Source organism: Enoplosus armatus, chromosome 22 (assembly GCF_043641665.1).
Source record: "Enoplosus armatus isolate fEnoArm2 chromosome 22, fEnoArm2.hap1, whole genome shotgun sequence".
Lineage (NCBI taxonomy): Eukaryota > Metazoa > Chordata > Actinopteri > Centrarchiformes > Enoplosidae > Enoplosus > Enoplosus armatus.
The window spans coordinates 8,004,533-8,019,093 of NC_092201.1; the positions used below are offsets into that span (position 1 = coordinate 8,004,533).

The window sequence follows — 14,561 nt, forward strand, 5'->3', positions numbered from 1 at the left end:
TTTGGGCAGGATGTGTTGTTCTATTATTGTTTTATTATGAAAGGGAATTGGAAATTGTCAGAGTTAGCTGGCCACTCGCTCCGTACGTGTGTGATTGTGAGAGAAAGAATGAGTAAATGCAAGCTCACAGGAGAACAGGTATATATATAATTTTCCAGTGCTATATTAACAGTATGTATCCGACATGCTGCACAGATTAGAAGAAAGTTCTCCATAAACAGTCCATAAATTGACTTTTATTTGCAAGTCATGTTGAGTGGAAACCGGTTTTTAACTTGAAGAGAGGAACTCTATGTATACAGGTAATATCAGTGGCTCTCATGATCTCTGACTCACACACACACACACACACACACATACAAACACATACACAGAGTGATTACAATGGTTGATAAGGATAATGGGATTGTGGCAGCCCTGTCCTGAGACAGATTGGCCAGGAGTGTTGTTATCCCAGATATTGTTTTTAATTCCCTTCTGCTGCAATCCACAGTTCCCCGCAGGGTTTCAGAGAAGATGGGGCCTGAGAACAAAGAAGCTAGGCCCTGTGTGTGTGTGTGTCTTTGTGGCCTTGTGTGCGTGTTGCCAGTAGCAAATGTATGTCATACATCTCGGTGGAGTACAACAGTCACCTTCAGCCTTTCTCTTCACCATCAGCTTCTATTCACTCCCCAAAGCCCTTATCTCTTTGGTTGTGTGCGTCTATAATGCACACACACACACACACACACTGTTCTCTTCCTAGTGAGTAGCGACCACTGGATTTGGGAATCGGAGAAATCTCAGTTTACTTGGTTTCGCACCAAGTTTATTCTTTTATTTATTCCTGTCTGCCTTTCTTTTTTTCCTTCATTTGTTTACTGAGCTTCGACTGGAGACGGGCGCTCATTTGCATCTTTATGGGAAGATGTACTGTAAAGACAAAAACAACAGGAGAATCTTTATTCCTGCAGATTTTTCAGATGCTAACACAGTTCTGGCCGATCCTCCAAAGACGGGCCTCATCATGCACCACAGTGATTGCCGCTTTGTTTCCCTGTTTGTGATCAGAATGGGAGATGACAGTGGCCGACACAAGTGGGAAGCACAGCAAGGAGTGCAGGCAGAATAACGTATTCATAAAGCCCATGATGTCTGCAAAAAGAATAGAGGAATCATCTGCTTGTTTGTTTTGTTTGTTTTTTTGAGATGGGTTTCCTTTCTCACTTATGATAATGTTGCTGGGGTATTGTGACTTGTATCTATCAAAGCTTTTGTTTTGTTTTGTGCTGAGGTTGCACAGATGTGGGAAGCCTGGTGTAAATATAATTTGGTTGTAAGGTCATGTAATGTCGTCCCTGTTGTTTAAATGAAAGACACTGTCATGTGTGCTTGAAGTTATTTGTAAATTATGGAAATTAGGTGAGCTGTCGCTTTACGTTTGTAGCTTTCTAGTTTCTCCATATGTTGTTGCCGTGGATATGAGTCTGGTCGGCCTCTACCAAAGCTCCCAGCAGTAACAATAAGAGCAGCTAGGCAAGGGGCTTAGAGCAGTGGATGGGGGTTTGACAAGGCGAGGGCAGTGACCAATAGCACAAACACTGCAAACATAACCTTAGAACCAACTGTTTGTCTTGTTGTGGTTAAAAAACACAACTGTCTCCTAAAAGCCTCCTAAGGACAACCTCCAAAATTCATTGTGTCTTGATGCACAGAAAGTAAACAAATAAGAGTAAAAAGCAGAGATACATTGATATGGTTGGTAATATCCTCATCTTTTAATTTTGTTTTTTCTTTGCAATTGCAGAATGGCGTCAGGGTCGAGGACAGCGCATGATCCTGCAGGATGAGGACGTCACCACTAAGATCGAAGGTGACTGGAAGAGACTGAACATGCTGGCCCATTATCAGGTACGCCTAGACAACTGCAACCTTAAACTCATTCTATATAAAATAAAAAGAATAACAACCTCAGTATTTTAATAATATAGAGGACACCCATAGACGTGTGTGCAAGTTTTTAAAAAATCATTTCATTGAAAGAAATGTGTAGACATTTTAGTAAAATTTCAAAGTCATTGAAGTTTGAAGTTTTAGAAATACAAAGGGTTTGTAAAGTTTTAGATCTCACAGAGAAAGAAGTATAAAAAAGATTGTTATCTGCAGTTATCTGTAATAGATAGATTACATCTTTTATTTGAAGACATTCACATCTTCTTTCTTTCAAGAAAAGTACGGTTGTTTTCATCCGATTGCTACAGCAAAGGTACACAAATACAATGCTGAAAGGCGTCTCTGACACATCAAGGAAAAAAAATGTTTTGCAAATCACAAATGCCTGATATTAAGTATTGAACATTTCTTGTGTATTTTAATTATTCATTTCAGCCTCTTTTCTTTACCACCCATCAACCTATCTATCTAGCTTTCTCTGACACCCTCTCAACTCACCTCCACCTTTTCCTCTTAGGCTATGTGACCTGATGATCTTCACTAAGCTCCAAAACTATCTAATGGTCAATTCAGTCAGTCAAAACACATTTCTAACCATTTAGTTGTGCAAGTCCTCAGCTGACAGGGACACCCCCCACACACACACCACCGGCACAAGTTATCTGTCAGGTGAAGGGGAATGAGGCAGGGTAGTGACCAACAACAGTGACACTTGGAAGTAATCCCTTATGAGAGGGGGAGAGATAAAATCTGATGTGCTGTCCAAGTGTCGCCTTCTTTATGAAATGCCACGCACGGTACTCTGTGTACGCACACAAATTCACAGTTAATAGCACAAGGTAAGGTCTGAATAAAACACATTTATTAACATTTAACACACAAATGCTTTTATGCATAATGTCATACAAACACATGTAGGCAGGTGAGTGGCAACTGTCTATCCGGCCAACCAGAAAGAGACTGAATGGAAAAACAGGCCTGCTTTGTCAACAAGGTGTTACTAATTTGAGCAGCTAAGCAAGCAGCCACTGTCCCCTCCAGTTGTGGAGTGCAGTTTGCATGGTGCCTAAATTAAATGTCAGCATCAGCAAGTGTCAACAGGCTTGAAGTACGAAGCGCCGGTGGAATGGATTAGGGAGCTGATTCGAATTGGAGATACGATAATGAAGACAGAAGTTAATTCATTTTTTCAGGCCAGGGAATAAGGGCGCCTTATCCTAGACGGACCAAAAAGAAAGGAAAACACTCCGATCCTCTCAAAAATTGTTAGGAGGCTAAGCAAGGAGTGAGGAAGGGAGGGGAAGCCACAAACACATTCAGACTTCAGTCAAGGGCATCTGCAATTCCATACTTAGCATTTCCATTTTATAACTTAATTTCACTGAAATGTTGTGGCTTGAGTTTAAAAAGCTTAAATCTATAAATCATTTTGTTGAAGATCTTGTCACTGTACAAATCAAATCCATTGATGCACTCTATCGATTGATGTCACCCTTGCCAACCCAGATGTGCCAGTATATTTGGTCTTGGGATGTCCTCCAGACATCTTATCTAAATATTGTTTGTCTTATTAGAAGCTAATATGACCGGCCAGACACACTCAATAGAATCATGTGCTCTCCTTTATGAAACTAATCTGGTTTGATCTGCCACTAGCCAAACTCACCCACTCACTCTGCCTTCACTTATGATGTTTGCATCACAAACTCAGTGAAAAGTTCTTGTTCAGGAAAACATCACATAAATTTTGCGTTTCCCATATCAGATCTTTTTGTCCCGTAATGAGAAACATATCTCTCCTCCTCTCTTTCAGGAAACTGTACTCCACTTTCTGCCTTTATCCTCAAATGTGATTTCTCCAAATGCCACTCCTCCTTTTTATTATGTTCCATTGTGCTTTGCTCGTTTTATATCCATTCAACATATAAGAGCAGTGATCAGGGAGCATGCTTAAGTGTGGTGGAGAGTTGGGGGCTGGCCACAAAGGAATAACATGATCTGTCCTGTGGGCCTCCTGCTTACAATAATATAAACATATTATGCATAAGGAGCAGATTGACTGACTGGGTGAAATAATGATACAATCTTAATAAGATCCCGGCTCACACACACACACACACACACACACACACACACACATATATATGTTCGCACAAAAGGCCCCTGGTCCGTATTCCCTGTCCCATCCACCTATACCAAGATAGAGATCACTTCAATTAACCCTGCCTTACCCTGCAGCATGTGTAGCCAGATTATGCAGAATAGGGGCATACTGTGTGTGTGTGTGTGTGTGTGTGTGTGTGTGTGTGTGTGTGTGTGTGTGTGTGTGTGTGTGTGTGTGTGTGTGTGTGTGTGTGGGCACGGCTGGGACAGAGTACTTCCCAGTTGTGTTAATTGAATCCTGTTTGGCTGACTGGGGAAGGAGGAGCGCACGATTGACTCATTCATTCATTTACACGCACTTATTTACACATAGACCTACACAGACACACACACTGCTTGATTCTTCACACCTTCGTACGCACACTCTCAAACACACACACTACCCAACCCTAGAGGAACGGTATTATTGAATAGAGACTGTGGGACCTGTATGATGCTCTGCTAAACTCTCCCTCCCCCTGTCACTCATCATATGTATGTGTGGGCTGAATAGAGCACATAAGGGTAATAAGATATTCTGTTTATCCACATGAAACCAGAATAAATGGAGAGAAATATAGAAAATGACACCAACGCAATGATCTATGGGTTTTCTGATTGGTTGTGTTAGAAATCTGCACAAATGAAAAAACTAAATCTCTGCACATGGCTTTTGTTTTCAATAGACATTTGCATAATACATGTGTGTCTGTTTTTCAGGTTCCTGATAATGCAGTAATGGCCCTGGTTCCCAAGCAAGTGACAGCCTACAATTCAGTAAACAACTCCACTGTGTCGCGAACGTCTGCAAGTAAATATGGTAAGCTGACCTGTTTCTGTGCATCTTCAAGGTTCAATAGTGTCTGTGTCAGAGAGGCATATTCCCAGCCGACCTAAGACCAGGCACACTGGTAGAAACTAATATATACTATACAGTATATCTTTCAAAAATACTCACAACGTGGTCAAATACTTATCATTAAACTAGACCTCTTGTCAGGTACAGTATGCAACATAAGTAAGTTGTGTTTGCCACCTTTGGTGTGGCTTCAGTCATCCAGGTGCAGTTCATGCAAATCTGACCCCAAAATGGTCCTTATGAGAAAATTACACATAAAAATAATTTGAAGAATAATGTCAATCAATTCACATCCATAACTATACGAATATCAAATATGTGTTTAACTGATCCCGTAGCAGTGGTTGCTCCCACCTGAGAGTGGATATGTGGTGACGAGCATCCACAGGACCCTGCATGAAAACATTGCGAGACCTAGACAGACAAGACACAATTTAGAGTAGTTGAAAGGGTTTCTAAAACATAACAAGAGACCAAATAGACTTTTTCCTCTGTTGTTCTGGCCTCTTGAAAGGTACTTCTATGTGCCAGTGTTTTTTCCGCCTGTCCGTCTGCTCCACGTCTCCTTGAACCTCGGAAACCATCAAGTTAGTTGCTGATCAAAGGGCCGGCCTCACTGGCCACAAACACTTCAGACACATCAAATGTGGTGCCACATTATTAGCATTGCCTCATCTCCATACGGTCTCACCTCGCTTCTCCAGCTCCAAATTAGACCAGATAGGACAAGGTGAGTGGCGCAACAGAAAAGGGAGGGTGAATGCCAGGAATATCTCCCCCCACATTTTTTTAAGGGGTTGACTTCAAACACAAGTGTGATCCACTTCACAACTGTTGGGGTACTTGAGTGACTTTGAACTCACCCTGAGTACAATGGCCGAATAGTCAAGGAAAAGACAAGGCTGAATTTAATAAAGCTGCTGAAGAGGGGGAGTGGAGCAGGAGAGAAAGTTGTAGAAAAAGTACAAAGATTAAGCAAACATTGTGTAACATGTTGAGTCAGACAATGAAAGAAGAAACATTTGTGTCTTTGATGTAATGTTTCCATCAAAAACCACACGGAGAAAAATAACACCTCCTTTGTGTAGAGCTGGATCAGAATAGAATCCAACCAGAAATGAATCTCCTGTGTATCCATGACTCTGCATCACCCTCAGCTTTCTAACTTCTTGAATAAATAATTAACACAAAGTGAATGCACTACCATTCTCCCTTTATACAAAGACCCAGCTCACATCCTCTTGCACCCACGCAACCTCAAAAACAGCACAATTAGTGTCACACTTGTCCAGTGTCCCTGAAAAAATAGAGGTAATACCAGCCGTGTGGAGAATACTTGACACAGGCCTTATAACAAAGCTGCTGTTAAATATTGCTCACTGAAGTACCCTATATGAGAGACAAACATTTTCAGTTGATCATACTGTAATTACATTTGAGCAGTCCACACACACACACTCTCTCTCTCTCTCTGTATCTGATGTCTCTAGCTGTCTCTTTTTCCCTGGACTCTCCCCTCTGTACTCTCCTCCCGCTTTTCTCTCTGGACAGATTGATTTCTGTCACAGTGAAAAACACTTTTTTTTCCGCTCCTCTCTCTAAACCGCACCCACTGATCAATTTTTTTCACACTGTGTAAACATTCATTGAGCCATGTGTTTGGAAATGTCATCGCCACTCCGGCCATTGGGTGGGCCATACATATTTCATCTCCTCTGACACCTGTTCGATTTTGTGTCAGGCCGCCGATGCCATGTCTTGTCCCTCAGAGAAGAAGGCATGAAAAATTAACCATGCACACTTTCTAAAAGTTTCATATCCAATCTCACGGACCTGAACATTGGCAGCCACAAGCCAAAAAACTGAATTCTATACCTGACGTGCAGATTATGGCTTTCCTTGCCTCTTTGGTCTGCAACAGACTTGTATTTTAATTTTTTTATTTGTTTCTGTGTGTGTGTGTGTGTGTGTGTGTGCTGCCTAAGTCCGACTGTTGTTCTTCGTTTACCTCACACTCTTCTCTCTGTGATTATCTTCTCATCTTCTCTTTCTGATGCAGGCAACACAATTCAGCATATACTTTACAGATCTTTAAAGGTCAATGAGATAAATTCACATTACAGGCAATGCTAGAGGAAAACAAACACTGATTGGACTTTTGATTTACAGTTGATCAGTACTAGTTGAACTAATGCATGTTGTTCTTCACAGAGAACATGATCAAGTACACTGGAAGCCCTGACAGCCTGCGTTCCCGTACTCCTATGATCACTCCCGACCTGGAGAGCGGGGTCAAGGTTTGGCACCTGGTGAAGAACCATGAGCACGGAGACCAGAAGGAGGGCGACCGTGGCAGCAAGATGGTCTCTGAAATCTACCTGACACGACTTCTGGCTACCAAGGTGAGTAACTGTGTTTTAGAAAATCCTACATTTAATGTATGTTTATCTCATCTGGTCATGTCATTTATTTAACCATTTATTTAATATTAGCTCTGTCCTAACAGCTGCATTTTTAACTACTGTACAGTATGTGGACATTTTTCTTGAAGCAGTTCAGCAGGTGAAAGGCTAAAAGGTCGCTATAACCTTCACCCTGTGTTACCATGAGTCAGAAAACCCTCACTCTCTTTAAATATTCATGTTTACTTTGGATGAGTCATCTCAGTGGAAACGTTTATTCAAATGTATTCCTCTATCCCCTCAGGTGAGAAAGAGACAATAGATATTTCTGTTTGTTTTCTCTTTTCATTGCTGTTGCATTGGCGTGGCAGCATATCAAAAAGGGTAAAGAAGACCCATGAAGCTAGTGAAGGTGTTTTCTGTAATGAAAAAAATTATCAGGCAAAAATAGAAATGGCTGTAAAATGAGTCTCTTTGAATGTGCCTTGCGACAATGGCCTCCAGAAAGAAAAAAAAACTGTTAATTTGGTTTGAAGGGAAATGTGACTTTGATCCAACAGCTGAATGCAAATTTCCAATCCACTCCTAAAGCACCTTCTCCCTCTTTTTTCATCAAGACATCCACTCTATCAGACACAGACAGAGGCGTACGGGGAAGGTAAAAGAAAAAGAGAGGCTACGATCTGGAAATGTTTAGGCTGTAATTTTTTGATTCAGGAACATTTCAGATTGTTTTTTGATCCACGGCCTGCTTTTTGTTTAACGGTTCACATAGAGAACATCAGCTTAGTTCTGTGTATGTCATGTAAATACACAGTGGCGCAGTATAAAACGGATTTCCTCACACATACACAGTAAACACATACAGTAAACAGGCACAGAAAGAAGAAGCAGATTAATAACATCTATTCCTGAATGTCTGATTAGCCGATGTTTGGTTAGTCCAAGTTGTCTTTAAATTAGTACCACCAGATAATGTGCAAACTAGTCTAGATTTTTTGGTTTCTCTCTCTTCATCAAAGGAAGTCTTTTTGTAAGGCGATGTAACTTTTGCTGAACAGTGGCCACTGTGGCCACAAGTGGAAATTACAGCATTATGGTTTATGCTAAAACATAGTGAAACCATAACACAACCGTAGAAGAAGACGCAGTGATGCATTTCATTTCCTTCAACTTTTTATTTCTATGAGGAAGAATGTGTTACTTCTTTTAAAAAATACATCATCAGCAGACCATGATACTTATGTAGTTAAGGGTTACTTAACACAAAATGTAAAACCTTTAGTGAAACACAGACATTACAGGCTAAACAGACAACGTGACAAACAACTCATCAATTGTTTCTGTTTATACTTGGGAGAACTAATGACTGTGCAGATGTGTAAAATCAGGTGATCAATTCAAGCAGAGAACTGGGACAGTGACAGTATGACAGGGTCATGAAACAAGACATGACAGGCCACAAATGAAAAGAACTAATAAACAAACAAAGTGGAGCCTGCAGAAAAGGAGGCAGGAGGGGAGGATGGAGCAGCCATCACCATGATACATACTGTATAGCCCTACACACACCTACACACATGCGCACGTCACCTCTCGGCCTCTGCGAGCCGCTCTATTTCCCTGCCATTATCCCATTTCAGAGTGCAGGAAGGTGGCTTCGGACTGCAGACAGCACATCATCTTTCCAGATGGATTGTTTTTGTGAAATAACCAGTTTATCTTGGCCGGCCATCTCTCTTCGTGAGAAATGATTGGGCAGACAGGCAGTGTAATTGACTGCGTTTGGCTTTCACCTTGCCAATAAATACCTCTCCCTGGCAACGCCGCTGACGTCTCTCATATTAGCTCCATCAGTGTCACTCTGACTGAGTGTGGGTACAGTGCGCGTTCATGTGTGGAGAGTGGTGGGGCAGCGGGAAGGATTGCATTTTCTATCCTCACTTGTACAGTCAAGAGTGTGTGTCCATCTCTTCCTCACCGTGTCTCCTTCTTCGTCTCTCTATTTCTGTTTCAGTACTATCCCCAATGTTCTGATTGTTTGCTTTCCTCTCATTTCAATGTGGAGGCAGACGGCATCAAAACATCCAGATGACACATTGTGTTTAGAGTGCAGTCTAATGACAGGGTGGATGGTCGTGGGGGGGATGTGTTGGCAGTTCCAGCTCCACCAGGGAACAAGAGAACCCTGTGATGATGACAGTGTTGATGCATAAGTCCCCCTCGAGGTAGAGGATGACGTAAAATGTCACAGCCTCAGCACTTGTAGACACACACACACATATATGCATGCACACACAAAGTGTTCGGTCTTCCCTTGCCAGCTAATGCAGACTGTCACTTGGAAGGCAGGTAAGCTTGATATAGAGATATGTGATTCCATCTTCATAGAAAAACGATAAGCTGTCGGGAATGTGGGCCACATTAGAATTATAGCTGTGATTGTCGGACTAACAGGATTCTCTCCTCCCACTCTCTCCTACCTCTCTTGACTCCGTGATTCGGTCACCCGCTCCAACCCAAATTGGATTTTTATTTGCCAGTGCCTGTACACACCTCATCTGCCACACTCAATGGCCTCTTTTCCTGATAGGAAACCTCTGTCGTTTCATTTCCATCCCTCGCTCTCGCCTTTTCCCGTGCATCCCATCAGCTCATTCTTTACAAGAGGATTAGATTCTCTCACTCTCTGTCTCTCCTCTCTCTTCTCCTCCTCCTCCTTAAAGTCGCCAACATTAAATCAAATTAGGGTCAATGGTGCAGTGTGGGAGCTAATCCGGCAGCACAAAGAGGCTTAGGAGATGCGCCTCCTGTTCCCAGATATTATTAAAAGTCAGCTGTGAAACAACAATTTCCCCCATCAAAGCAACAAGCAGATTTAGGCGCCGGGTCTGTGAGATACGAGTCAGACACATCAACATCTGAGCTAGGGGACAAAGTAACATGCACTGCACAACTCATAAAGTCACACAGAAAAAAATGTTTATGCCAATCTTTCTTACATTAGGCTTTGGTATGTTGCAAAATGTATTAGACAGTGACAATCTCATTCACTGGTTCTGTGTGCCCCGCTCAATAGAGATACAAGCTTTACACTGTACACTCGCAAAGCCTTTCTTGAAGTTTAGAATACATTTAAAAACTGTATCAACTCGTGATTATCACCTGTAAGATCATTTGATGAAGAAATACCTGGTTTAGGGCTTCAGATAATGTTTTCCACTTCTCCTCTCCCTCTGTAGGGTACGTTACAGAAGTTTGTGGACGACCTGTTTGAGACCATCTTCAGCACAGCCCATCGAGGCAGCGCCTTGCCACTGGCCATCAAATACATGTTTGACTTCCTGGACGAGCAGGCCGACAAACACAACATCCATGACCCGCATGTCCGACACACATGGAAGAGCAACTGGTGAGTTGAGCAGTTTGTTTCTTAATCTGATTCTGTAAATACCTGAAAACTGAGACGTGCATACAGAAAAAGACATAGTGGGCTCTGGTCATGAATGCTGACGAAACCAGTGAGGTAGTTACTTGGATCTTTGATGGACCCAAACTGTATGCCATTATTTGTACAGCAGTGTGGTGCCTTGAGCTCCATTCATGGCCTTTTCTTTCTGCACTGTTGTTTAATGCACTGCAGACATAATCAGTACATTTTGGCATATTTCACATGGCATTGCCCTGGTATTGCCCTGTGTCAGTGCCAAGCTTCACCACACGCCCCTTCCTTTCCTAATATCCATTAACCACAGGGGCGTGTAATCTTCATTAAAGCCAACCACAAGGGGCTAATCCAATTGGCTGCCAAGACTCTCCATCTATTATCATGGATAACTGGGCCAAAAAATGCCTGTCACTGTGGAAATCTCCATAGTGACAAATGTACGCTCCCAGGTGGAGGAAGTACACCTCTAAATTAATATCTGCTGATTAATTTAGACCATACTGGCCCCTGTGAGTCCACCTTAAGAGGTTGGTAGGGGTTAAATAACCAACAGTGCACCAGAATGCAGTGAGGAGAGAAATGAAAAGGTGAAGAAAGGGAAGTGAACTCAGTGGGAGTTAAACGCACACTAATATCTCATTAGCCTCCTGGCCTCTGCCAAGATCCCAGCATGCATCACTCAGCCCAAGGCCCAGGGGAACCATGGAGATGGGAAGATAAAATTGATGTGCATCAAGGGACAAATAGAGAGATGGAGGGAGGAATGGGTTGAGGGAAGCTAAGGAAGGGGGAGAAATATTATTTACTTTAAACTATGGTCCTAATTTTGGTTCTTTCCTGGGTCTGTGTTATTGGGCTATTGCAGTGTGTTAAGTGTTTTCTGAGAGCGCAACGGGTCGCTCTTACATTAGACTTTTAATGGAATGGGCTCTCACTAGAGGGCTGTGAATGAATAGCAATTTATCATAACACACCATCACAAAAAGCCACTTAGATTGCACACAACAGTTTGTGCTGATGCCACTGCAGATATCTTCTCTGTGTGGGATGTACATATGCCTGTCTTTTCACTTCTCGCTGTGTGTGCTTACCCGTAACCTTTAATCGTCTCAAAAGAGTGCAATCTTGGCTGCCACAAAAGCCTTCATTTTGTCTGATGATGGAGAATAATAATGCCAGTGCCCCTCCCATGCTGGGCCCCTGTCCCATTAAAGCTACCAGGCCCATTGTCGTCATACATACCATTAACTTCAACCCATCACAGCAGCCAGAGCCTCTACACCCCACAGCTACCCCCACACCCCTTCAGGGTTTCCCTGATGTAGTACTTATGCTAGATTATCCCTCAGCCTGTAGTGCTTCAGGGCCTATATTGTTTGCTTCTTATATCATTGTCATATATCGTGATGTTTGTAGATACGATCTACTAACCACAACAATTAATTTTTCAAAATATAATCAGTAGCTTTATGAAAAGAAGGTTTGATTTGCATAACCCATACTCAAATTAGACTGGGATCAGTTTATATCTGTAATAACTGATAACAGTGTGTAGCTGTATTACATTTCTATATTGATGTATTGACATGATTCTTGCTTGGTTTCAGAGCTGTACAGTACATTTCAGATTTCCATTTATTTTGCACAACATCAACACACTCTAAGACCTGAAAGAGGCCTAAAGATGGCATCCAGGATTTATTCAAGCCCAGGAAATTATCTGTGACCCCTTACAATCCAAGGTCATCTTTCACAACAGTCTAGTGATAGCAATAACACTAACACTACACCTGCCTATGTAGTGTATTCCCCTATATTCAAGCTACCTTTGTGTATATCAAGGTTTTAAAATTCAATTAAAATGTTAGTTGTTTCTGCATTGTGTGACAGGGTTGTAATGTGTATTTGTATGCGTGTACAGTAAGTGTGTGCATGCATGAGTCACTGGCTCCTAGAGCATCTCCAGATGGTATCTGTTGGATTAGCAGCAGTGTGTCAGCGTCTCCTCTCATCCTCACCCCTCTGTATTTGGTGTGTGTGTGTCTCCGTCTGCACTGAGTGTTTGTCATGTTGGGACGCAACAGACAGAATTTTAATTATTGTGCAAAACTGGCACACACTTTTCTGCATGCAGATAACCAGTTATCTGCTGTCATACCGCGATCCCAGCCCACTCACATGGTAAATGCATCACTAGGACTTTTAGGGTTGAGCTAATTATCTGGCAGTAGTAAAGTTGCGCGGTGTGTAATTTACAGAAAGTTTTCAATTTGTGTTAAGCCCTTTTGTCCAGGCATACAGCTTGTTCAGTAGTGGATTGCAACTTGCCATTCACATGAAAGGTCGTTCCTTTTTGCCAACTGAGGAACAGTTGGAACAATGCCCAGTCAGGTCACCTTTATAAAGCTGCTAATTCAAACTTAGGTTGCTGCATGAAAAGGGTCAGGCTTGGTCAGTTCCCTGTCTGTGCTGTAATGCCTCAAATGGGATGCTCTGGATCACAACATCTGTGACCCTTTGCCCGCCAATGGATGGCAACTCCATTCGGCCCGTCTGCAGGACTGGGACAACATCCCACAACTGCAGATTCAGAGGCTCGCTGGCTCTGTGACGGAAGCGTCAATCAGTGCAAACTGCAAGAGACAGTTAGACGTGCTACTGAAGGACTGCAGGGAGACTTGGTTGGTGTGGATGTTCTTGTGTGTTCCTTTTGTTTTCATTTGCAGCATAGTGTCGAAATATTTAGAACTAGGCCTTCTTTCATAGGGAGATGAGAATTAGCAGAGTTGATTTTAAATAGACTAATACTCTGTAGTACTGCATTAGTACTCACTCCTTTGAAATGGACAATGTACTCTTGATCCATGACAGAGATTTGCCTTCACCAAACACTATTTTGTAAATATAGCTACTGTATGAGCTATTGCTTATATTATCAAATGCTTCCTATTAGAGTAGTAGGTCAACATGCATTGTTTTGTACTATATAACACACTTTTCTTAAATCAGTTTGTATTTATAGCACTTTGTAGTCCTAAATCGATGGCCAGAGCAATAGTCTTTTAATAAAAGGGCTTTTTCTGACTCCGCCTGTGTAATTCCTCTAGGATAAGAGGTGCCCTTGATCTTGGCAGCTGATATTTAATCTAATCCCTGACCAAAAGAACTGATCATGGCCATCCTTCAGATTCCTAAAACTACTCAGCGTGAGTAAACTGCTGAAAAAACCCTTTTTAACACAACAGATGATATGTAGATGTGTCCACTGCCCCACTGGAACAGCACATACCTCAAAGCACGGGGCAGCTGGGGCAGACTGTCAACAATCAAGGCAGCACAGCAGTGGTGTTAATATCCCTTTGATCCCTGCACCTAATCCCACTAGATTCTTTGCTTAGATTAATTTTGAAGTCATAATGCAGAGTTTTTCCTTCCTCTGAGTCCAAATCCTCTTTTGTTAGATTGTACATCTGAATGGCTTTGTGTGTGGTTGTGCTAGGATAAATGCTAAGTGGGATGGTAGAGGAGCACCAGTGGTATTTAGATGATTGCATTTCAATTTTTATTGCCCCCGTCCCCCCCGTCCCCCCATCCTTTGATATTGTGCCACACAGACAAACTCCTATGCAGGCTAGACTGCACTGTCTTCCTGTTTTGATTTTTGCCACATCAGCTAAAAGCGCATAGCCCAGAGAATAGTAAAGATATAGAGATCCAAGTAACACTCAGCTCTTTCTTAATACCACCTGAGCCCTTTCACTGCAACACACAGATAAAG

At 42.2% G+C, this 14,561-nt stretch overlaps 1 protein-coding gene across 1 annotated transcript in view; it reads left to right on the forward strand.

Moving 5' to 3' along the window:
• The window catches only part of plxna4 (plexin A4), a 189,521-nt gene that overhangs the window by 170,412 nt on the left and 4,548 nt on the right, over positions 1 to 14,561 (forward strand). The window contains exons 25-28 of the mRNA XM_070929103.1: positions 1,787 to 1,890; positions 4,795 to 4,894; positions 7,145 to 7,335; positions 10,578 to 10,747. Coding sequence (XP_070785204.1) covers positions 1,787 to 1,890; positions 4,795 to 4,894; positions 7,145 to 7,335; positions 10,578 to 10,747 — 565 coding nt within the window. The remainder of the gene's footprint in view (positions 1 to 1,786; positions 1,891 to 4,794; positions 4,895 to 7,144; positions 7,336 to 10,577; positions 10,748 to 14,561) is intronic.